The following is a 25,082-nucleotide window of genomic DNA, read 5'->3' on the forward strand; positions in this document are numbered from 1 at the left end:
TTTGTATAAATTCTTCTCTTTTTTCGAAAAAAGAAAAGGAAAACGCTCTTTATTGTTAGATTTTTTTGTTTTTATTTAGTTCACACTCTTTGCAAATTTTTTTCGAAATCGATATTTTTTCCTTTTATATAAATTTCATTGGTTTCTTGAATTTCTGACAATTTCTTAATTAACCTCATCCAGTATATACTGTATAGAAAACGAATTTAATTATTTACAATTTGATGTTATTAGTTATTACGTCATGAAGAGTAATTAAGTGTGTGTATACCAACTTAAAAGTACAATTTAAATAAGGACTTTTTTTTGTTAAACAATGCATTAAACTGAAAAATAAAACATGAATTGGAGCTAAAGCAAGAAAAAATCTCAAAATAGTTTGCCATTAATGTTTAAGAAAATGTTGCATCACGCGGAGACTTCATCAGTGAAAAAATGGTAGTAGGGATAAGTGAAGGGGCAAGCACTAGTTCCTTCAAACTTGAAACATTTCCACCCTATGAACTTTCGGTAGTTCCTAAAATAATCTGTTCTCAAAGTCAACTCGGAAGACATTTAATTAATTATTAACCAATACACAAGTTTCCAGTTCTTTGTTGAGATAAGTACAAGTCTCAAAGCCACAACTTCGAATACACATACATATATGAACGAATTTTTAAATCTCTAACTAGCCTTTCCTTTGGCCAAGCAATTTATCTCTATTCAATAGAAAATATCTCTACGTAAATAGTAATCACCAAAAACCCTTGGATGCTAATTGATACAAAATGCTACCCTAAAACAAACAATCAGCTGAAATGGATAAAAGGAGTAGCGGGGGTAATCAAATTGAAACGATTATCAACTAACACTAGCAGAAAGCAATGGCAATATGGATTGAATCAAACTGCTAAGTTGGCCTCTCATCCTGCCAACAGTATTCTTCAATGTTTTACATGTCTTCTCAACAGGGAACTCCTTGACCTGTAGTATGTGCAGCTGCATTTCCAGATACCTATTAAGACTGGCCCCGGCAATGTTAACGAGACTGAGTGATTCATTACTGTGCATAAATTTTGTGACAAGAAATCCGGCTAGAATATGTTGATCAGCCTTAACAAGTTCTGATATGAAATTAGGGAAAAGGATCCTTGTGAAAAGAAGCAACTGATTCTCATGATCTTCATTGTTGTTAGTTCCTCTACCTGACACCAGAGCTTGTTGACATTGATTGGATAAGTTTCCAACCAAATAGCAGATATAAGAGAAAATAGTACCATAGGTAGAGTCAGTGATGATAGAAGTCAGAATCCCAGAGGATAAAATGAGAATTAATAACTCATAATCTTTGCTCCTTGTTTGAGGGATGCCTTGTCTTGTGCTATCCTCAACTGCACCCAGGCACTGCAATCGTAATGTTTTGTAAGGTAGCAATAATGCCATCTTTAAAGCCAGAAAGCAATCAATGCCAAGTGCTATCCGGGTTAAGCTAATGGCATCATTTTCATCAAGCAACATAGCATTAGGCTTTAATGATGATTGATCAATCAGTCTCAGCACATCAGTAAACCTTGATAGGCTTATGAATTTTCTGAAAATCTCCGCCCAACACAGATGCAAAGGGTGGACAAAAACAGGGTCTTCTATCTTCTCTTTCTCAGGATTGTCTACTTCCTCAAGGCTTTCCCATCCCTCGTCCCAATCATCATTGTTCCAGTCATTTCCTCCATCAGATGTTTCAACAGTGGTTTCTTCATCTTTCCCTGCAGTGAAAAGTCCATCCCACTCTTCCAAAATAGCCAGCAGAGCATCAAGGTGGAGATCTTCAGTAGCTTCTCCACACAACCTCATAAAGCAAGACACAGCCGTGTCTGCATTCAATAGATCATCAAGGGTAATTTCTATGCTAGGAGAGATTGACGCCACAAGCTGAGATGATTTAAGAGCAACCAAAGTATTCGTAACTCTACTAGAAGAGTCTTTGTGATCTGGCAACTGCTTGTCAACATCAGTCTCACTCTTTCTACTAGCATAAATCAATTCATTCCATTCTTCCCATGGTTGAACATTGGCTAGTATTTCTGTAGAGAAACCCTTAATATTTTTACCTGAGATAAATTGCATAAGCTCTAGCACAAAAACTCTGACAGAACTTGGCAACTGCAAATTGTCAGAGAACTGGACCATTCTTTCCCAAATTACATGTCTAACACATTGCATAACTTTTAAGTCACCTTCTAGCTTGCTTAAAGAAGACAGTATATGATACAGGTTCTGGCTCTCATGGGATCCATTGATCAATTCTGTCAAAACAGCTTCTAGAATATCTAAATAGAAATGAGGAAGATCCTGACAACAAGTGCCATGATCAGAAGCTGAACCAGTTTCTGATGATGCAACAGAAAAAACCTCTGCAACAGCACCAAACCCACAACCAGAAAAAATCATAGCTTTGCAGAAATTTATAGTTTCTGCAGAAGAATCACCATTTAAGCCGCAATTGACATAACCATATATGCTGCCCCAGCCCTGATTAGGGGAGATGATATCTTCCATCACCAATTTCATAAAAACCTTCAGACAACTCATTAAACATTGTGGATTGAAGCTACTAGTTTCTGCTGAATTTTCCTCCAATGCAATTTCCTTCATATCATCTGCCAATCTCATCCAAAAGTTCAGAAGAACAATAAGGCACTCTTGCCACGTTGAATTGTCAGGTAGGAGTCCATATGAACTATAGAGAGGCATGGTTACTGCAATGTACTGCTTCATGATCCCCAAAGCATCAGACTGGCTCAAAAGCCTAATATACACTCTGCACAAATCATAACTCTGTTCAAGCTTATTTATAAAGCCTTGAAGGTATTCAGGAGTTCTAATGCCAGAATCAGTAGTAACTTTAGTCTCCAAAGCTCTAAGCAAACTTAGGATGTAATACTTGTAGATATCCTGCCATGACAAGAAATCAATAGGCAATGAATCACCATACATATTGACAAGAGTCTGTACCATTTTTGACAAAGCTGACAAGCTACTTTCCTCAATACATGCATAAACTTCATCACTAATGCACTCAAAGTTCAAACCATGTAACCCAGCAATATTTTTGAAGTTCAGGTTATTGATAAAGGACACGTTTTTGCATTCTTGCTCAATGACCTTGTAATATTGAGCTAAGCTTAGATTGGCATTCACATGATCAGCCTGCACTATTGATGACAAATCTTTGGTAGTTTCCAGCTGCAAGTAGCACTCCGATAACAACCCATACACATAAGCAAGGCGAATTTTGTTGCACCCATCAATTGCAGGGTATACAATTGTTGAGATGGTTTCAATGGTTTTCACACTATTACCAATTATTTCTCCTTTATAGCCTGCAACTTCAGCTGTAATATCATCATTGGTCCAAACATCAGAAACAAGGACAGCGCTTAGGTAACGCAATAACACCTGCATGAAAACAAAGTAATGAGGTCCCATCAATGGATTATGTTATTATTGTTCATAGAACTAGTTCACTTAAATGCTCAAGCAGTTAAAGATGAGATGAAAGCAACTTTTATGATTCAACACACCTTCAAGTGAAACCACTGATGGACAAAAATACAAGTTTACACCTACTTTATACTGAAAGTTAATGCTACTTGACACTGAATTTACCAACAGACTAGCACAGCCAAGAATATAGCTTTCACAACATCACCAATGAGCTAAGGAGCTAAAAGACAAATAACTTCGCTGTAAGCAATACATTTTTTTAAGGTTTATGTTTCAATGCATTCTTGCAAATTCTCATACCTCAGTACAGTTCAAGTCATAAGTGTCAGCCAATTTTAAAATGTCCTTCAAAATGTGCTTTTTTTCTAACTTTACTGACTCAATGAGAGAGATAACAACATTCTCAATATAGATGGAATCCCTGGACAAAAAGCGCTCTGTTTCAACCCCAGGAATTATTTTCTCTAGTGCTCTAGAATGCTCAGTGAGACGCTTTTGCTCCTCTAACTTCAGTTTCCACTCTCTCCAAAATGAGGACTGTACCTTGCCAAGTTTATCTATATCATCTGAATAAAAATAGTCAAAACAGTGTCTAAGTCAGTTATGGATGCCAAATACGAATGAAATGGTGGAAGAAAGAAGTCCAGAATCAATACAAGCATGATCCACTAACATTTTAAATAGAGACAGCATACAGAAAGTAAAAAAAAATATGCACACTAAGAGCTAACTACTAAACAAATATACAAATACAATGAAGAGCAAATAACAGAAAGGCCAATCACCAGAACTGGGTGATGCATGTTTTTCCTTAAACCTCCTCTTCAATAGCTCCTTCCGTTGAGAAGGATCAGTCCCTATTCTAGAATTGTGTAGCAAGCTGTATGCCATCCCAACACTCATGATGCTACAAATTTCTTGATAGTCTTTTCTCATTTTGAGCTGTTCTTCTATAATTTCTACCCCATTAAAGGCATCCACAAGATTCAGAAGATAGGAACAGCCCATTATATCTTCCTCTTCAGTGACTGGTGGTTCCATAATTGATTTTGCTAGAGAGGCAATCAGATTGTCTCTGGGAGCAAATCCATTTCTGGCCAACCAGGACAAAATGGTTACCACAGCCTGTGTTCTGATGTTTAGATACAGCTTTCCGGTACTAAATTTCTTATGATGTTCTCCTTTCCTACTTAATTCAAGCAACCAAGGGAGCTGTAAAGCAGCAAAAGACAGAACTTTCCCATTTTCAGTCAAGATCGATGCCCAATCAGTTCGATCCCCAATAGCCAAGGTTTTTGCAACGATCGAAAGCATATCTCTAGTTTTCTCAAGATGAACATCTTCATTGTCAGCACTAATACTATCAAACTCCTGAAAGCAACCACTTTCATCTAATATATTTTGAAAACTTTGCTTTGGAAGAGAGTTTACAGATGAGCCTTGAACTGAAAATTTGGAAGGATTTGTCCCTGTTGATATCATCAATGTTTCACACTGGCCTTGCATATCTAGATCTTTCCATGCATGGAGAAGCTCACCAATAGATTCCTCATCACAGTGGCTTAAAGCAAACCCTAATAGCTGCTTTCGAGAGTCCACATCCATGTTATCAAGGGCGGGACCTCTTGCAATTGCAGCACATAAATCCCATATGTTACCATGTCCTTTTCGGGCCAAACCAAGACAAAGATCAAATGCCAATTGTAAATCACCAGAAACTGCTGCTTCTCTAGCAATAGCTTCCTCAACAGCTGATATGTCATCAGCAGATCTCAAGCCAAGAAGTCTGGCAACCTCAATAAGTTCATCAACATGAAAATATGCTCCAGTTTGATTTGTGATTGCTATTTTTATAATTTCCATAGGATCCTTTATTTGCCTGAATTGCAAGGGCAGAATATTCACCCCAAGGTTTGGAAGTTTAACTGTAAGTGCATCAATAATATCTGCCTCTGCCTTCACATTTCCACTACTCGGATATAGATTAAGACATTCTCTAGCCTTCCAGATCTGGAACAAATTGTAGCAACATAATTAATTAATTAATCAATTCATGTAGTTGAGGATAGGTTAGCATAAACATAGCTGCTTAAAGTAGACTATCAAGAAGCAACAATGGCCTTTTGAGGTGATTTAGATGACAGTTGACATGAGCATAATATATATTAAACTCTATATGGTTTCAGTCACTACTGTAAAGTAAGTAAAAACTGTCAAATCCAAAGAGAAATGGAAAATGCAGCACAATAGTTCTTAAATCTGAATTAATGTTTGTGTTACATGATGGGTGCATTGTTGTGAGAAAAGGTAACAAAGATATTACAGACAATCTTACTTCAGAGCAAGAAAGGCTTGAAGCTGAGAAAAAGTACTCCCTAGCTGCTTGAATGACAAGGTTTTCAGCCTTCTCAGATGCCAAAGCAACTGAACTTGTACCCTTCAAGTAGTTTCGTGCAAGAGAAAACTTCCCAGCTTTAAGCAGTCCTCTGCAAAATTCAGTCAAAATATACTCTGGGTCCAGAAAAGGAAATGCCTTTTCCCTCAAGTACTGCATATCTCGCCACATGCTGGCCCATTCACTATCTGACCGACTAGGCTGACGGCGAATAAATTTGGAAAGAATAAGACGTATAATCTGTTTAACAGCCTTTTCATCCAATTGAGCCCCTAGGAAAAAGTTTAATGGCTTTGGGACCTGTATAAATCCATAAGATAAAATAGTAAACACAACATAGCGACAAAACAATAACATGAATTGTAGAATCATATTGCCAAATAGTGAAGGAGGGGAATGCTAAACAGAAATTATGCAATCCAAGCTATAGCGACATACACATCTGTTGTACAAGTTTGGTTGCTCATAGAGGACAAAGTACCAACCTGGTAAAATGCCAAAAGCCTCCCTGCCTCAATGTGACCTTCAGCAATTCTAAGTCTTCTCTCAAGATCCTCAACTTGAATTGCACCATCTGTTCAACAATGTACTCATAAATATATTGGAATTGGAACTAAAAGCAACAGAATTAACCAAATGAAATACACATCACTTCACTCAACAACATAGATTGGCAGCATGTCTCATTGGTAAGTTTTGGGATTAAAATGATATGCACCCCCAAACTCAACAACACAAGTATATGTCAATCAAACAAAAGGGCACAAAAACAATATTGAATAACAGGATTGCAAGCAGAAATCTCATCCACACTGAATGACTAAAGCAAGAAAAGCCATTTTCAGGACTGGAATCAATACTCTATAGTGAAAGAAACTGATTACACAAGAAACACTTTGCATAATTTTGTGTTCCAGGATCTAACACAAGAAAATTGACACTGATTTGTAACACACGGGACCAAAAAATAACCCAATAATACAAAGGATGGTGAAATTTCCAAAATTTTTGGAGGAAGGTTAGCATGGAAAGTTACAGCCATTAGAAGATGTTTGGGTTATTTTTCTAATTTTCTTTTAAGATTAGCAATCCATGTGTCTATGTAAAATACACAATGCACATTTCAAGCTTTGAAGAAAGTTAGGAACGCAAAGCTACATTCATTACATGACCTTTTTTTCCAGTTTTAATATTCAGGAACTTGATGTAAAGGGCTACAAGAGGCAGGTTGGATTTCAGAAAAAGAAATTTCTTTTCAAGAGAGTGAGGAAGAAAATATGACCTTTAATTTACCCAGATGCCATCAGGAGCACTAACATTTTTATCAAGGCTGTTATGTAAGAATAGCAAGAGAAACTATGGAGAATCTGAAATAGTGCTAAATGTTGGTAAGCAGGTGTAACGGTGAAATGCTCTGCACAGAACATGGGTAATGGACTCACTTGGTTGCCAATTTCAGTTTTGGGTTTCCATTTCTTCTTTGATTTGCTAGACAAGATCCAAGGTGAAAAGCATGTAGTAGGGATCCCTAAGGAGCATCTGAAATATCTAAGTAAAGAAAACAAATTTGAGCTCTAAAATCCTTTCTCTGTTTCTTTTTTTACTGACAGTTTCAAAACTAAGAAGCAAACAGAATTCAAGTGGATCTAATTTTGTTTGGGAAAATTAATGTGACAAGACAAGACAGGGATTTGTTTCTCTTTTTTTTTGGTAGCAACTTAAAAAAATATGGGAAAATGATTAAAAAAACGGTTTAGATTTAACCTAAATCAATGGTCAGGATCACTTCACTGTTATCCATTTAACTCCTAGTTAACAAAAGGGCCTATTGGAACAATACATATAGTTTGAGGATCAATTAAAAGTCAAGGTTGTCTACATGCAAAAGGGATACATCTTAAAGGTGACTACTTGCAAGTTGCAAAAAGGTGACTACTTAAGGGATCTGTATACTCATTTCCTTTTTATTCTTTCAACTATTGTAGTGAAACCTCAGGAAACATTGGCAAGCAATAAATCACCCACCAAGAAATTATTAAAATTACAACATCTCATTGTTATTAAGGAATTAGTATAGACATTAAATCACCCACCATGTAGTTGAGGAAGTTTAGATAGTATGGAAGCCATAATACTCCACCTATCGGTAACTGTTGACAAGTATATGCATTGCAAAGCACAATCAACAGCTTCAACCTCAGTTTTGAAATAGTCATTACTTTGGAAGTTTCTGCACCCTTCTTCAATTACCACCAAGCATATGTCCAATTTATTCTCCAAAGAAGTTTCCTTCAACCATCTGACTAAAAATGATTCCTCTATATTTTGATTTGTAAGATTGACATCTCCAATTAAGGATACCTTGTGAAACTTTTCACGCATAAAAGGAATGGCTCTATTGTGTAATCTTTCAGTTACATTTTCCTCTTTGACTCCCTTTAGCATAAATTTAAATTTTTCATAGTTTGAAAATTCTCCCCACATGGCAAGACTCATGTTGAAGCTCATTTCACTATCATCATCATTGGAATAAATAATTTGATGTAAGTATAAGACATCCCGATGAAACGGCTGTAACTCAGATATGCCTTTGCGAAGAGCAAACTCCAGTAGACTGAGGCAATTATCCAGCTGCCCACTAAAATCATCCATAGCTTTAGCTCTATTTGTATACCAATTTGAGAGCTCATCAATTGATGGCCAAGGAAATCCAAGGAAATGCTTAACAAGAGGTTCAGTTTTGACTTGGATTAGCATGTCATGTTTTTCAACTGATGCATTGATGAAGTAAACCATCTTCTCACATTCAACCCAATCATCTTGCCTCACAGCAACACCAGACGGAGGAGACCTCCCAGGAAGAAGCTGCCCATACATTTGTACGGGAACTGTTTCTGGGATGGCAGTTAAAATTTCCAACATATATGGAGACAAAGAATACGGATGACGCTTGAAGAGCAAATTTAGCGCACCAATTTTTCCACTTTCAGCAAGTGCTACAGCAGCTTCATTAATAGGCATAATGCGGAATTTGCTATATTCCTGCACAGAAAACCTGCAGAAAACTGTGTCAATGAACTTTGAGTCAGTGGAAACCATCAGAATTATTGAACAATCACAAATGATTAATATCCTATCATTCTAAATCACGAATATGGTCATATCTTGGAATGTATAGTGGAAACCATCAGAATTATTGAACAATCACAATGATTAATATCCTATCATTCTAAATCACTAATATGGCCATATCTTGGAATGTATGTACATAAGTATGCCTACTGTGCTATGGTACCAGGAGATGGATATTTGTAACATTGTCAACAAAAGAAAATAAATAGACAAAAACATGTTATAGTTTTAATTGCTAAAATCACAACCTGGAAGTTTATCATAAAGACCTTATCATTAAGATTTAAGAATACATAAGGATAGGAAGCTATTTCAATTTAAAGAATGAGGGTTTTCTTTTGCATGTGCATGTGCATCATCAGTGTACTATAAACAAACTGAGTAAATAGATGGTAGTGAACTTAACCTAATTGACCATTTATTCAATATTCCTCCCCTAAATTGGCAATATGGAAGGATAACCTTGGGATTTGGGAATCCAAAACTTATGTTATAAAGGTTACTTGTCTTGCTGATGATTATATGGACCAATTTAAAAAAGTCTAAAGTGCATATTACAATGAAGAAATCATTGCTAGAGTATTGCATGGAAATACAAAGGCTTACAGAAGTTACAGTGCAGGTTTTATGGAAATCATTGCTAGAGTACTGCATGGAAACTAAGATTGATCAAAACCAATTTTAAATTCTATATAAGCTATTTTGCCTGATCTGTGTTATGTGTGGACAGTGCGGTTCTAGCTTTAAATCAGTTCCTCATCTTACATTGTTCTGCTTTTGTTTCTCATTGGAACTCTTCAGAAATTTTGGCTTTCGCTCAATGCTACTTGGGTTGTGTAGGGCCTTGGATCAATGCTTTATTATCATGGCTAAAGTCTAGTGGCAATATGCAACCCATGCTACAATTCATTACATGTGGTTGGATAATAACTCTTGCATCTTTAAGGAAGGAGGTCTCTGGCACAAGATTTGAGATAAATTAGATACTTGGCTTCAATTTGGCATGTAAAATACACAGATTTATTGGAAGGGTCTCCCCAACATATATGCAGATGTATTGGGCAACTTCACTTTATTCATGTTTTCTTTATCTTGTGTTTTGCTCCTTGTTAAAGAGGATTCCCAATTCCCTATCCTTCAACTCATTCTAATTTCTTCCTTTCTTCTTAATGATATTTCTATTTTAATAAAAAAATAGAAAAATAAAAGTATATAAAAAAACTTTTAAATGTAACAAAAGCATACGAACATATAGTTTATTTTAACAAAATAGACAACTGTAACTTCTAGGATACCTGCCCATGTTTATTCCAAGATATGTTTCCAGCCTGTCTCTAAATTGCAAGATTTGAAGTCTGGCTAATCGGCAATCCCATACATGACTAGAATTATCATCATCTACTTCTGAGAATCTATGATGGTCAGTAATGTGTAGACCATAAGCCAGTAAAGCCTTCACAGCATCTTCCGTGGGTCCAATTCTATCAACACATTCAGAAAGTACAAAATCTCTATCCTTAATATTTGATAAAAAAATATTTATTTCATTTACTCCATGGCTAGAATTCAACCACTGTGACTTCAGAACTTTGTCTTTATCCAATCCATGACTATCAGCAAAATCCAGAGCAGCCTGATATTTTTTCTTGCTAATCAGTATACCATACATTTCAGGGACAGATTTCTCAGTAAATGAAACAAGATTCCAGAGCAATCTAGAAAGGTGAAATTGATTAAGTCTATCTTCAATTATCCACTCTGGCTGATGCAACTCTTCTGTCGATCCAATATCAGACGGATTATATCTTTCTATGGATGATTGACTCGCTAAAAGAAAAATATAGCCCTTGTATTTCGGCGCTCTTTCCAGAATAGGTAAAAAATATGCAGGACCATCTTCCGGAACTTTAGAACCATTAAGGATGTCAATCAACATAACCACGCCACCCCTATCTATAATGGCAAGGATATGGTCACACCACCAAGTAAAATCCATAAAACCCACAAAAGATTTGTTCCCTCCCTTTGATAAATTATCAGACATTGGAGAATCATTTCTCTCTCCCAAGACAAACCGGGAGAGTGTAAAGCCTTCTTTGTCTAGCTTAAAAATATGCAAGCACCCTGTCAAATCCAGAGTAGCAACGAATGTAGCTTCTGGTGAGATTAGCACCTTTGGATATGTCAGATGACCACTGTAACCTTTTGGCTTTAAATATAATCCCTCAAACTGCAAAGAGAACAACTGCTCCAGTTCTGTACTAGAATTTTTGCACAACAGAGAAAGATGGCAAGATCCTAAAAATATGTGTAAGTGTAACTAATCAGTGAAGAAATTGAACAAATAATGTTTGGTGTATATTAATGACTTGTAAAAATTCTACATTTTATTCTCCACGTTCCAAGAATAATTTATTTGATAAAAGAAAAAATACTATCAGAGAACATAATGAAAGAAGTACAAGGGCATAAGATAAAATATATGTTTTGAAATTCAAATCAAGCACATAATACAAGTTCAGTAATGAATTACTCCATGTTCATGATCCAGATAAAAAATATGGATTTCCATACATATTCTAGAGCATGAAATCAGTGAATATGACCAATAAAAAATATCATGGTTTGAATGGATACCCACATGAAATAATCTCTAATCAAAATTAAACAACAGTAACAACCAAGTCGTTTCCCATTAGGTTGGTCAGCTACATGGATCAAACAATGCCAGAACCCAGAACATTCTACTGTGAATCATCGACAGATTGACCTCTAACTCTAAATCCTTAATAGTTTTGCCTGTAGTTTTTCTTATTCTCCCTCTTGCTCTAATGATAGGACTACCCTCCACATAACCGACTCTTCTTATGCAAGCTTCTATAAGTCTTTTTCACATACTCAAAAAGCAACTAAGGAAAGATTTTACTATTTTTTTCAACAATAATTGTTGGCTCAACTTTCTATATAATACAATAATTTATAATCATATTCTAAGAGAGCATACATAGATTTGTCTATTATAGAATAATGCTCTGCTTAAATTCAGAACCAACACTTGTATAAGTAGAAAATAATTGAGAAAATAACCAAAAACATGCATACCGGAATTCTTGTGAACAGCCACAAAAAGGTTAAGTTCACTATGGCGGTCAAAGCAGAAAATATTGTTGCTAATACGACTCGTGTGATTGGGAAAAGTAGAGCCACTCTGTCCATGACTGATCTCAATTCGTTGAAGTGAGCCATCTGATGTAACAATAGAGAACCTACACCTCAAAAAGTAAAACATTTCAAACTCACACTCCATCTCCCTTGACAAGTAGTTCTCAACAATTATCATGTTTTGAAACAATTACAGCAGGGCCATATTATCAAGATCAGCGACAATTCGACACACTAATGACTAATCACATTTTCCATTCCTTGTAATATCAGAACGCAGAAAGAGAAAAGAAAACTTACAAGTAAGACTCGTGTGTATCCAAATCGATATCAGAAAATAGGGCAACGATTGGAGTAGAGACTTTCAAATGTTTCTTCGAGATTTCGGCCACAACTTCGCCACTGAATTTGATAAAATAGAGTGTATCAGAATCATCAGCAACTCCAAGAACGTCCTCATTTTCAGACCAAGCTCCTACACTAAACGTTCCAAAGCTAGAACCTAACGAACCAATTGCTCATCAGAATCAAATTGCGTTTCCACTTTTCAATACAAGACAAAATTCCAGAGAGTAAATAATGAATTAATTAAATAAATAAATCTCACTGGTGAAAATGGCGCGTGGGTTTTGATAGTCATCCTCTTTACTGAGAAACGTAATCCGATTTCCCGCGGCAACTGCGACGTGTTTGGCTGTGGCGGAAACAAAAAGCGAAACCAATCTTCTAAGTCTCTTCGGTTGATTATATTCGCTCCATTTTTCCTTCAGTTGGCTCACGCCTTCGAAGTGCGATGCGAAGCGTACATTAGATGGATCCAAACAAGCGTTGATCGGACGGAATTCAACGAAGTGAAAAAGAAAACGGAAACGTACCTCGAGAAGAAAGCAGGGACAGCAAGGAACCCTTGGCACTCTCGTTTTCCTGAAATCGAACAATGGTGAGAGAATAAGAGCGCGAATCGGAAGAGAAAGGAGAAAAGAGAAGAGAGTGTGACCTGTTGTTGCTGTTGTTGTTGGTTTTGGTGGTGTTGAGGAGGGTGATTGGAGGCGTGATGACGCGTCTCGTAAAGCAGCAACTCCTCCATGTGTGAACCGTCACTGTATCTTCTGCAAAACCCCACACCTCAAAAACTGCACCGCATTCGAGTGCGTAGCTAGCAACAACAACAAAGCCTGAGAGAGATGACTTCTGTTTCGGTTCATTCCCATTTCTCGATTATCATGGATTTTGTTTTCCGAGTTGGGCCCTCGGCAATTGCTTGATGCACCCCATATATTTTGATATTTCCACATTACCCTTCTATGCCACATTGCTTTGCCATTTTGGTCTTTTTTCAAGCTGGAAGTGTTATGATGACATGGATTCAACAAATAATTTCATATCATTTAATTAAATTTGGACTACATCATATTAATCTTTTACTGCTCAACATTTTGAAACCACTCAAATCACTTACAAAATTGAAACACTAAATGTGCCTATTTTAAAATAGGAAGATTAAAACAGTAAATTTTGAAAAATACTATGACTAAATAGTTTATATTTTGAAATAGAAAAACTAAAACCATGAATTTTTTAAAAATCATTTTAATGGCTCCTGCGTTGCATGAATATTTAATTTATAATTTATACCAGTACTTTTTATATTATTTTGAATTTTTGATATATTATTAATTATTTAACTTAAATTTTAATAAATATATGTTAATAAATATGTTAATAAATATTTAAATATATTTTTATATACACATATATTCCAAAAAATGTTATTATTGGATACATTGTTTTAGATAGGATATCATGTCTTGCATATTCCCTTTTGATTTTATTTTTTAAAAAAAGTTGATTTAATTCTTTTTGTTTATTTGTATACTTGATTTTTCTATTACCTGTAATCAACTGAGCTAAATCCCATTGACTTACACGCTTGATATGAGATAACAAAAATTGAGTGAAATTGTTTAATTACAATAAAACTTGTTTTGTATTTAATTTATCTTTTCAAGTTTTAAACGCCATCTAAAAATATTTAAATGGTAAAAATTATTATTAAAAACATCATCTAATTTTTGTTGGAATAGAATGAAAAAAATGATATTAATATTAATTATTTGAAGCGATACTTTATAATTTGATTAATTTCATATTAAATTATTTTAAAATTTAATTTCAAATATATTTTTATTATGATATATATCTTTCCTCTGAATTTGAATTATTTTTTAAAAATTATTAATCCATTTACCTACATAAATTTTGTTTTTAGTTTTATTATAGTTAGTTCTACTTTAAATTAAATTAGTTTCAAAAATAAATTGTTCATTAAATATTAAATGTCATAAGAAATGAAACTTTATTAATATAAATAAATAAATAAATATTTTTTATTAAATTTCAATCAGATATTATTAAGGTAATTGTCTTAAGATATAACTGATATTGATGATTGATGACCTTGTATTTATTATTGTTAAATAGATTTCTAATCTTGTAATAGATTTATTCCCTTAAGAGTGTTTCTAAATTTTCAACCTGATTACTCCAAAGTGTACATTGAATATTTCCTATTTGTATAAAAGGGAATTAGCATGTATGAATACTTTAAATTCACAAAATGACATGGAAAAATAAATGGCTTAAGACATATCGTTTCATCCATGATAAAACATTTTGATAAATGTGATTGCTTGAAATTAGAGTCTCTAAAGACAAAAAACTAGAATTTAAAATTTCCATATTATCGTTTTTTAGGTTTACATTTACAACTGACTTGAAATTGAAAGACATAATATGGAGATAGATAGACTTAGTACTTAGTTGGTACTAAAGGCGAAATTGATATAAAGTACATGCATGTCCTCATTGATAATTCATATCTTTAAAAATGAAAATAATAATAATATTAGAGGTAATCAATCAATTATATACTTTTGACTGATCAATTAAAAAGATTAATTTTAGATTTATATTGATAGTTTATTTTTATAGAATTTATATTTAAAAGTGGAAATAATAATAAAATTAGAGGTAATCGATCAATTATTTACTTTTGTCTATTTTTATATATTATAAAAATCAATTATAATATATATATATATATATATATATATATATATATATATATATATATATATATATATATATATATATTAGAGTACGTAAGACAACTGTACATAGGGCAGTATTTATTTGTTAACTAATTAATTAAAAAGGTTGATTTTAGATTTATATTGATAGTTTATATCTTTAAAAATGAAAATAAAAATATTTTTATGCCAAACTTTTAACAATAACTTATTCTTAAATTTGAATTTGGTTTCACGAAGAAATAACATTTTACATTACTCTGATAAAAGAATGTCACACAAAATTATTTCAATGCAACAACAAATATATATTAATGTTTCTAAATAATTAATATTTGTTAAATTCTTTATTAAAATTATATAGGGTGTATTTTATTTTGCAGAATATATTTGTTAAACTAAATTGTGCGGAATAAAATTTACTTGTACTTTTTTTAATATTTGTAGCTCTTTATTAGAAATATACAGCTTTATGTACTCTTCAGCATGTTACAAAATATATATAAGTGTTTCTAAATAATTAAGTTAAAAATAATATCAAGAGATAATAAATCAATCATATAATATTTTTTATATATTAAAAAAATAAATTATAACATACTATATATGACTTAGAGTAAGTAGGGCAACATTATTTTTTCTAAGTAATTTAGTTTGATTGAATTATAACAATCCATTATTAATTATAGGTAATAATAAATTATGAATGTTAAAATAGAATAATTTTTAAAATATAATGAATAATATTGGAGGAAATGATTTGGGGTTATCACAAAACATAACCCATAGAATCAAAATTGTCATATATATATATATATATATATAGTTGATAGGAGTATCAAAATTGTATTTTAGCTTAATTGTATATCTTACTAATCAAATTTTATTATTTTGTGAAATTTATTATCTATATTTTTAATTTTTACATATTTGATCATTATGTTGATAATAAAATATGCAAAAATTAAAAAATTAGATGGTAAAATTTGAATATACGAAAATTAAAAACTTAAGTGATATAATTTTAAAACAAACTTAAATAATAAATTTATAAAATAATTATAATTGAGTGGTAAAATGTGTAATTGAATATTTTATATTTCAGGGATGTGTTCTAGTTATTTATAAATTTCACAATAATATATACACGCACTAAAATGATGCTGCTTATCAAAACCTTTGAATGATGTGCCAACCTGATGGTAAATAAAGCAGAAGTAGGGCTGGCTAGCTAGAAGCAAAAATTAGCCTTACCATTTATAGAAAATAAATAAAGAGACGGACAAAGATAACTTATAGTAAGAAGGCAGAATAAACACGAATATAATCTGTATTAAAAAAAATTAAATGACATCAGATACGAATATGCATGTATATTTGTTTAATTTAACTAAATTGTATTGATAATATGAATTTTTTATTATATTTAATTGTAAATTATCATATACAATATAGATCGTGAACTTTTCTAATAATTATTTTAAGTATCATACTTAAAATAGTTTCTAGTAATTTATAAAAATTAAATATGTTTCTCTTACAACCAAATTTTTATAAAATAATGTTATAATTTCAAATTAAGAAATTTTTTAAAATAAATTATATGGACTAGTAATGTCATGCCAATAAAAATTATAAATTTAACTTAATGATTAAAAGGAGAAGGAGAGGACGAGAGATTATGGATTCGAATTCATCTATTAACAAATTTAAAACTAATATTTATCCATAAAAAAATTAATGTCATAGAATTATGTGTCAAATTATTATGTTATTCATCATCTAAATACATTAGTATTTTGTCATCACTTATATTATCTTTAGGTGAATAAATGGATTAAAAATCATGTCATCACTTAGATGTGACATTTGCATTATAAAAAAAAACGAATCGTGGCTCATGACTTGGCTAAGGCTTGTAGATTCATGTTGGTCTTCAAGATTTTCAGGAAGTATCCAATTGTATTGCTCATCAATTTATGAAGGAAATAATATGAGTAAGTTTTTGTAAAAATAAAATAAAATAACGTGATAACATGATATAGAAATAAGATTATTCACTTTTACATTTGTTGTTTAAAAATTATGAATGGAATCTTCAATTCTGAGACCTACATGTGTTCAGCTCTCCTCATCCTGAGAACATGGCGTTTGAATAAATAATTAAGACTAAAGTGAATATTGAAAAACCATTCACCAATGCCAAACACCATTCACCGTTCCAATAATACCTTTGAACCAAAACAAGTGTCTCCTCCACATATGCAACTTGGAGAAAGAACCTCATGTGCATAACATAACTATGGCCACTTATAAGATGCTTGTTTCGGACAAAAATATGTTGCATAATAATTAAAGTTTGTCTCCGTTCACCGTAGGAATCTATTTTAACTTACGTTGAGGAAAATTCCACCATCGAAGACAATTATTACGGCTACTTAGGATTTTATTTTAACTCTCAGTATCTCTAGTTGATAATTAATTAATAAATAATCAATTGAGGTAAGATTTATTATAAAAATTTACTTCTTTCAACAAATATTTTTTCATATATATATATATAAACTTTTTATTTCAATGTACAGTTTTTACATCACATGAACCTGAAAACATTTGCTTTTTCTTCTAAAAGTAAATTGAATTGATAGATCATTACAATCTTAGTTAATTTTAATTTGTATTTAATTTTTAAACTTTGATGTTTGACACAGTCGATTAAATTAATGGACATAAAAATGACGTGCTTACTTAAAACATATTATGTTTATAATTTTCTTCTTAATTTAATTTTTTACTACTTTAAATTATTCTTATCTAATAAAATAAAGCACCCATTGTTAATAATAAATAAATCTCTTACTAAATTTTATTTTTCATAAGACACATAATTTTTGTTATTATTATTTAATAATAATTATATAATTTATTTTATTTTTTAGATTTCAATTAAAAATATCCGTATAAATCTATAATGCTGGAGGAACTTGTATTTTCAGTAGGTTCCTTTGCTCCACAACCCCATCACTGCAAGATTATAAAATTGAGCACTTCAATTTTTTTCTGTCGCCTGTATAATACTAAACACTTTCTCGAAAGTAAGGAAGGGGAGAAGTTTTTGATGAGATTCTATGAGAATATTCTTATTACTTGATGAAGGAATTTCACGTGCTAAATTGTACAGTAATAGTACTACTATAATATTATTTTCATTTCCGAGAATCTAGAGGGCCCTTTGATACATATATGATTTAATAAGATTAAATATATTTTCCTAGAGTTCACTGTAAGGAGATAAAATTAAGGAGGTTTCTGAATTACCTTCTCGCCTAGTTAAAAGAGCTTATGTTAAATTTTAAATGGAGTTGTTTATATGCCCCGTCCCTTGTTTTATCAAAGCAACCAAAACCTTCACAATTGATTAATGGCCAATTTGTTTTGTGTGTTTTAAATCACTACAAAAATATATTTTGATGTTTATTATATTCGTTAATAGATAGCATCTTAAAAATTATATCTTTATTGAGTAGCGAGATGGAATTTTGCCAAAAATGCTAAATCCCTTCTTCAACTTTTTGTCGTTTCTGTGGTTGATGTTTTCCTATCATATGAAGTTTAATTAGTTACTCCTTAACTTTGCGCGGTTTGTTTCGGGATACATTTAAATTTCATATATATAATATTTAAAATGTGTTGTAATTATTTTGCTTTATTTTTAAATTATTTTTTTCCATAAATAGAGATAGTAGAAAGTTCAGCCCAAAATTTAAGGACATATATATCTTTACAAAATAATTGTTTTAACACGTGACTTATAAGTTTTTTTCCTATGAAAGATACAAGTGATTTCTAAAAAAATATAAAAAAATTGCAATGCCCAAATACATTGTTAATTTTTACTAGAACTATATGAATCAAAATCTTTGCACTCTGTGGAGTTGTGGGACTTGTGTCTCTAGCTTGCGACCGCTATGCTTTAATTGGTTCGAATCCAAAGCAACGGAAGGTTTGGAACTTTATGAAAGTCAACTTGAAATTGGTAGGATTCTAAAATTCCTTCTCTTCTTACTTATAGGTTGTAGAATAAATCACTATAAAATGGATTGAGAAATAAGCTATACCATCGTTTACTTCCTAGTTTGAAGGAGTGCGTAAACAAATAATTCTTTTTGCCAAATGGGTTAATGTTTACACCCTTAGACCCTGAAATATAGCTCTTGACCAAAATAGATCCTCTCTGGCGTCGATGCTTCTACAACCAAAAAAATCAAAAGAAAAGAGGGAGAACGGAGAAATGAAGAGGAGATAATGATTTTTTTTTTTATTTAAAAAAAAAAAACAAGTTAGAGGGAGAAAGGATGGAATGAGTTGTGTGGAGGAGAATTCAAGTTCACAATCAACCTAAGTCAACTTGGCTTATTTGGATAGGCTAAAAAGTGAGTCAATCTGATTTAATTAAGTTTTCAGTGAGTTAAGAAATAGCCAACGACCCATCAGAATTGGTGATTTATTTGGGTTGTTGGCTTATCGAAAATTAAAAATGGTAAGTAAAAAATTGTTGAAAAATAAAAAAAAAAGTGAAAATTTTCAAAAATATAATAATTTAGTATAAGTTTTGAAATTCCAGATTCCAAACAAGTACAGAATTAAAAAAAAAATCCTAATTCGTGAGCCAACATGTCTCACCATGAGGTTTAACCTGATTGAAGTGCAGGCTAAGTAATTCGAGTTAAATTAACTTCGAGCGAGTTAATCTTTACCTTCTCAATCCGAGTGGAACTTGTGGCGAAGGGGGTTGAATCAATGGATGGTTCACTTTTACTAGTAATAGTATAGCTATTTCTGTCTTCTCATTAAAAAAAAAAAAAAAGCTCTATATTATAGCTATTTGTTGGAATAAGGGAATCGCTTCTACCTTAGCAATTCTGCACCTTGGCATGACTTTTATAGTAGTTTCACGCGCTACAACTAAAGAATTAGTCCTCCATTATGCAGGGTTTGATGGTGGACCTAGTGAATCTTGATCCTGATAAGTGTTCTAGATGCTTAATCATTATATGTTTTTTCACTTGTTGTCGCGGACGTCCTAGAGTAGTGTATAAAGAAGTCATATATATATACTATAAAACAATGATAAATAAGCATCCATAGTTTTTAAATATCTAATTAATAATATTCATCATTTTTTTCTATTTCTCTCCTTATCCAATCACATTATATAATCTATAATACTGATAATTTTTTTCTCTTTTTACTCTCTCTCTCTTTCACTAGGTGTCATATACCATATTGGACGTCCATAATTATACGATACTGACAGAGTACCACAGTGTTTTTGTTAGTCCTATTTATAGGAGGTAGAACTTGCCATTCTTTTCCTCAACATAGAACCTTTGTTATAGCTGAGTGGCCATATTATAAATACAAATGGCTTCTGCAAAAGTAGACACGGCGTGATATTGGTACGGCTCATCTTAATTCAACCATTATATCAACAATTGAGACGAGCCGAATCAATATCACTCTTGTTTGCTTCATTGCATATACTTGCAGGATGCAGCTTTTCCTTTAGAAACCAAATTCAACTATCCCTTTGTTTATGCTTTTCTTCCTTCTCCATGAATGATGAATCCCTTATGTGACATATGGTGGTCTAACATGAAGTTCTATTTTATGAATATATAGGAAGAAGGCTTACTAGTTACATTATCTGCTTCGCACTGAAAAATATAAATCTTCAGAAAATGGATTCTGCAGAAGTGGACTGGCGTGGTATTGCTTCTGCTCATCTTTGCATATGAATTTCATCACATCCCTTTAAATAAGACGAGCCGAATCAATACCACTCCAGTACACTTCACTGCATATATATGGCTGTGTTCTTCCTATGAGTCAAACTACGCTGATTTCAGAATAATGAAGGGGAAAGTGAATCTTCACTGTTCTTATTCATGAAAAAACCACAGTATCCTCCTTTATGGTGTGTAGTTCTCTCTCTTTTTTGTTATACATACCACAGATACTTTTTACAAGAGACTGTTCGAGCGGGACATAACTATTATGTCGGCAAAATTTTGTTTCAAGTATTTAACACATTTGTATGTTTAAGACTCAAACTTAAGATTATTGGTTAAATTGAAACAAATTTAGAGTTAGTTGGTCAATGAGGACAAGACCAGAATCTTCATCTTTATTTTTTTTTGCTGATTACTTCATCTAAGTATATACTAATTGTTCTTTCATTCTGAGTTCATGTAGAAGTGAGGTTGAATTTTCTCGTGGTATATATACTCCCCAAACTTCCAGATCTACGACTATTTACCCGTGAAACTGAATCAACTGATACAGTATGATACTCCAAAGCAGGCGAGTGCTAATGTACATTATGTGCTTTGAAATATTAACTCGATGTAAGCCATTATAGTTAGTTACTCTTGAGACTATTATCGAAGGGATTGAGAATAATTTCTTGAATCTTGACCCTTAGAGCATCCCATATTATGACATATCCTTCATCGATCGTACCCTCAGAAAAGTTGCTGATTTTCTTTTGGAATGATTACAATTTGGAAAATTTCCAATTTCACATAGGCCGTTTGGATGAGTTTGTTAGTTTCAAGGTTTTGAAAAACAGTATGCAAAACTTCAGATTTTTTTTGGGTAATCGCAATTGCAGCTATCCCTAATTGTGACCAGTTCATAATTTCTTACAAAATGAAGGATCAAATGAAACTATGACCGTGATTTTGAGTTAATTTGTTTAATTTTTTTTAAAATAAGTTTTTTTTAAATAAAATAAGTAATTTTATGATTTTTTTTACGTGTTAATTTGTTTAAATTATTTTTATTTTTTTAAGAAACAAATCTTATATACTTTTTAAAGAAACACTTATATAAAAATTAAGTTTTTAAGTTTAAACAAATTGCCCTTTATTATTGAGTTTTTTTTTATCATTTTGATTTTTTGCAGTTGGTCATATTTATTTACAATTTCCTGGAATGTCAAAGGATCGCAACAAATTCAGAGCAATTAAAATTTTTCATTTAATTAGTTTGTTCTAGATTAAAAAAAGTGATTCTGATATAAAATTATCTAGTAAAATAGAGATTTTAAAAAAACATAAACAAAAACTAATTTATGTTTGTTTATAATTACAAAATAATTTTTTTAAAGAAACGTGTGATTTTGTAAGAAATTATTCAAAAAGAACTTTTAATTTTAATCAAATTTTAAATCCTTCCAACTTCTTATTATTTTGAAAAGCTAAAACAAGTGCATAAAAGATTAAAAGAATATTATTTTATAAAAGAAAGCAAGCTGTAACAAAAAGTTGTGACAACTAAGAAATTTAATTAGAACGGTTAACTGCTAACATTTAAGTTCTAAAGTTTGAAAGCCATATGATAAGTCCTGCTGTTATCTTTTCCACATTACTTGTAGTCTTCACTTTTCTCCACCAAATCCATTTAAATATACCGTGATTCAAGGCATCCCACTTCTTTATAAGCTTTCAAATTATATTATCAAATGATGTCTAATTGATGGGTGATTTAAGAACGGCAAGTTCCATGGACAGAATATAGCCTTAAATAAATTTATGAAGAGGACTAGATTTGTCCGCTATAAAAGAAATTAAAAAGACAAATTAGTTAGCCATATATATATATATATATCGACTATTGATACTGACTTCTACATTAAAACCTCAGTGGATTCTTTAGGAACACAGTAGCCGCCTAGGTTAAAAAATTATTAGTCCACATGTATATGTTCAAATCTCCTAATTTTTTTATGCCAAAGTAGATCTTTGTACTCTGTTCCTGTCAAAGAAATTTTCTCAAATCAGCTAGTGACTCCACCATAATTGTTATTAAAACCTAAGTCCGCTATATATAGATCGAGCTACCATCATAATTGTCATTAAAAAACCAAAGCTTTCTTCTTCATAAAGTCAATCTATCTTCTTTTTTACTACATACATGTTTTCATAGGAATCACGTGATAAAATAACTTGAGAGAAGTGCCTAGTATTCCGCTATGTTGTCTCTATGCTTCTTCCATCCAACTTTTTTATATCCAATTAGTCGACCAAATTGATGATTTTATCTTTATTCATCAATTAAAGGAGGATTAGATGGCAAGGATTTGGAATGTCTATCACTATTAGATGAGCTTCTGTATGAGATAATTCTACTCAAAATCAGATAAATCATTATAAGTGATAAATTTTTTCTTTTAAGTATTAAATATAATTGCATATTGAAGTTTAAATTTAATATTATTAATCAAATTATAACAACCCATGCCATGCCAATTATTGTGAGAAAAAAAAACATTTTAGGATAGCAAAAAAGGACTAGCAAAAACTTCCCAGTGTGTCCCAAATAAGTAAAAAAAAAAACTTTTTTTTACAAAAGGATCTTCTAATTACAGGTGAAGAAGAAACTTACTAAGATTTGTGATAAGATATGAACTTTCAATGAGAATTGCAGCGAAATGTTATTTAGAACATTTAGGAGAGTGGAAAAATAATGAAATTTTATGAAAAGTGATTTTTGTATGAGAATTGTGACTTCCGATGAAAAATGAAATTTAGAACATTTTTAGATATTAATATGTTAGATACACTCAAGAGGACACAAAAGGAATACTAGCGGAGAAGAGGAGAGCAGAGAAGAGAAGAAATACCCTAGCAGAGAAGTGAGAGAAGAGGTCTAAATGGACAATGAAAAGTTATTTCAGCGGAGGAAAAAATAGTAGGAAGTAGAATTCCTGAGACATTGACACGTGAGAAAAAATGATGATGTTGCAAATAGGAACAAATTGATGTGGCAATGTATGATTTTGTAGCTCAAAATTTATATATATTATAAATAGATGGTTAGAATTTATATCCTCTCCCATGGTATGAATGTCAGAATGAGAGTATATCTTGGTCCAAAAGAGTGATCTAGATCAAACCTCAAGAATTAAGATTGAATGATAATAACTTGATATTTTAGTCTCATTAAAGAAAACTACTTATTTTATAAAAAAAAAATTATATTTGGAAATTAAAATATTACAAACAATTTATTAATATTCATTATTTTATTCTCTTTTCTTATTATATTATATTATTGTTATACCATATTAACTTCTTTCTCTTTTTTCCTTTAGGGATCAAATAACACGAAATGTCATGTATCATTTTCCTTTATAACTAATATGATATAGTGCAGTTGACAAATAATCTTATTATTTAAATATATGGTCAATGTTTAATCTTAGGTTTCTTGAAAAAATATTTATGTTTATTAAGAGAAATCAATATTTTAAATGAATCTCAAGACATGTTACGGGTTAAAAAAAATTATTTTCCTTTATAAATATCACATTCTTTGCAAAAGTCAAATGATAATTGTTGTACATGTTTAGTTTTTGCACTTAATTTTCACAACAATTATCTTAATTCTTCTCATTTATTGCTTAGTTTGATCCTAATAAGTTAGAAAATAGTATTTTTTTTTAATTTTTTAACTTAATGAAGTTAACTTTAGTGAATTCATTAGTTTTAGTTGTGTTTTATAGAGTTTTGATACATTAACAAAGAAAAATTTGGTTTGATGAAATAGTCGCTTTAGCACACTTAGCACGTCAAAGTCAACTTGAAAGATCATGTGACAAGTATCTAGAGACGGCTGGGGGAAATCTAAATCTGAAGTTTGGTATGTGTTGAGCTAATTGTTTACACTGTCATTTATTTGGAATAAACACAAACCTCAGGCTTGAAACACAATGACTTAATCAAGTGTTGTTTTTGTATGTGTGTTTAGTACGA

At 31.7% G+C, this 25,082-nt stretch overlaps 1 protein-coding gene, 1 long non-coding RNA gene and 2 other non-coding genes across 5 annotated transcripts; 3 read left to right on the forward strand and 1 right to left on the reverse strand.

Annotated features, from left to right (window-relative positions):
* Positions 1 to 533: 533 nt before the first annotated feature.
* On the reverse strand, positions 534 to 13,384 carry LOC100805223 (MAG2-interacting protein 2). Of its 2 annotated transcripts, XM_006578824.4 has the most exons (12): positions 13,173 to 13,384; positions 13,051 to 13,099; positions 12,783 to 12,956; positions 12,476 to 12,677; positions 12,116 to 12,279; positions 10,309 to 11,311; positions 7,975 to 8,936; positions 6,367 to 6,455; positions 5,822 to 6,181; positions 4,272 to 5,496; positions 3,787 to 4,052; positions 534 to 3,438 (listed from the first exon to the last, which is right to left on the reverse strand). In XM_006578824.4, exons 1-12 carry the CDS (start codon positions 13,260 to 13,262, stop codon positions 844 to 846), a joined length of 7,179 nt encoding a protein of 2,392 aa, XP_006578887.1. In that variant the 5' UTR covers positions 13,263 to 13,384; the 3' UTR covers positions 534 to 843. The 2 variants fall into 2 exon arrangements, with proteins under 2 accessions (XP_006578887.1, XP_040870976.1); XM_041015042.1 differs by lacking the exons at positions 13,051 to 13,099; positions 13,173 to 13,384 and having other exon boundaries at positions 12,476 to 12,577; positions 12,783 to 12,904.
* Positions 13,385 to 19,460: 6,076 nt separating this feature from the next.
* Positions 19,461 to 21,847, forward strand: LOC121174808 (uncharacterized). Its single transcript, XR_005891212.1, has 2 exons — positions 19,461 to 21,241; positions 21,520 to 21,847. It is a non-coding gene; the product is annotated as an uncharacterized lncRNA (long non-coding RNA).
* MIR171B (microRNA MIR171b) lies at positions 20,705 to 20,796 on the forward strand. The gene has a single exon (NR_048613.1). It is a non-coding gene; the product is annotated as a microRNA MIR171b (primary transcript).
* MIR171R (microRNA MIR171r) lies at positions 21,018 to 21,119 on the forward strand. Its single transcript, NR_126682.1, has one exon. It is a non-coding gene; the product is annotated as a microRNA MIR171r (primary transcript).
* Positions 21,848 to 25,082: the final 3,235 nt, after the last annotated feature.

The sequence above is a fragment of the Glycine max genome, chromosome 4 (assembly GCF_000004515.6).
Source record: "Glycine max cultivar Williams 82 chromosome 4, Glycine_max_v4.0, whole genome shotgun sequence".
In the NCBI taxonomy this organism is placed as follows: Eukaryota; Viridiplantae; Streptophyta; class Magnoliopsida; order Fabales; family Fabaceae; genus Glycine; species Glycine max.

Bases quoted from the DNA above. Each gene is read 5' to 3' on its own strand.
- LOC100805223 (XM_006578824.4), bottom strand. From the start codon at position 13,262: ATGGAGGAGTTGCTGCTTTACGAGACGCGTCATCACGCCTCCAATCAC. The intron at 11,312-12,115 runs GTATGCATGTTT...ACATATTTTTAG, and splicing joins GGCTGTTCACAAGAATTCCG to GATCTTGCCATCTTTCTCTG. The intron at 5,497-5,821 runs GTAAGATTGTCT...AATTTGTTCCAG, and splicing joins CAAGCCTTTCTTGCTCTGAA to ATCTGGAAGGCTAGAGAATG.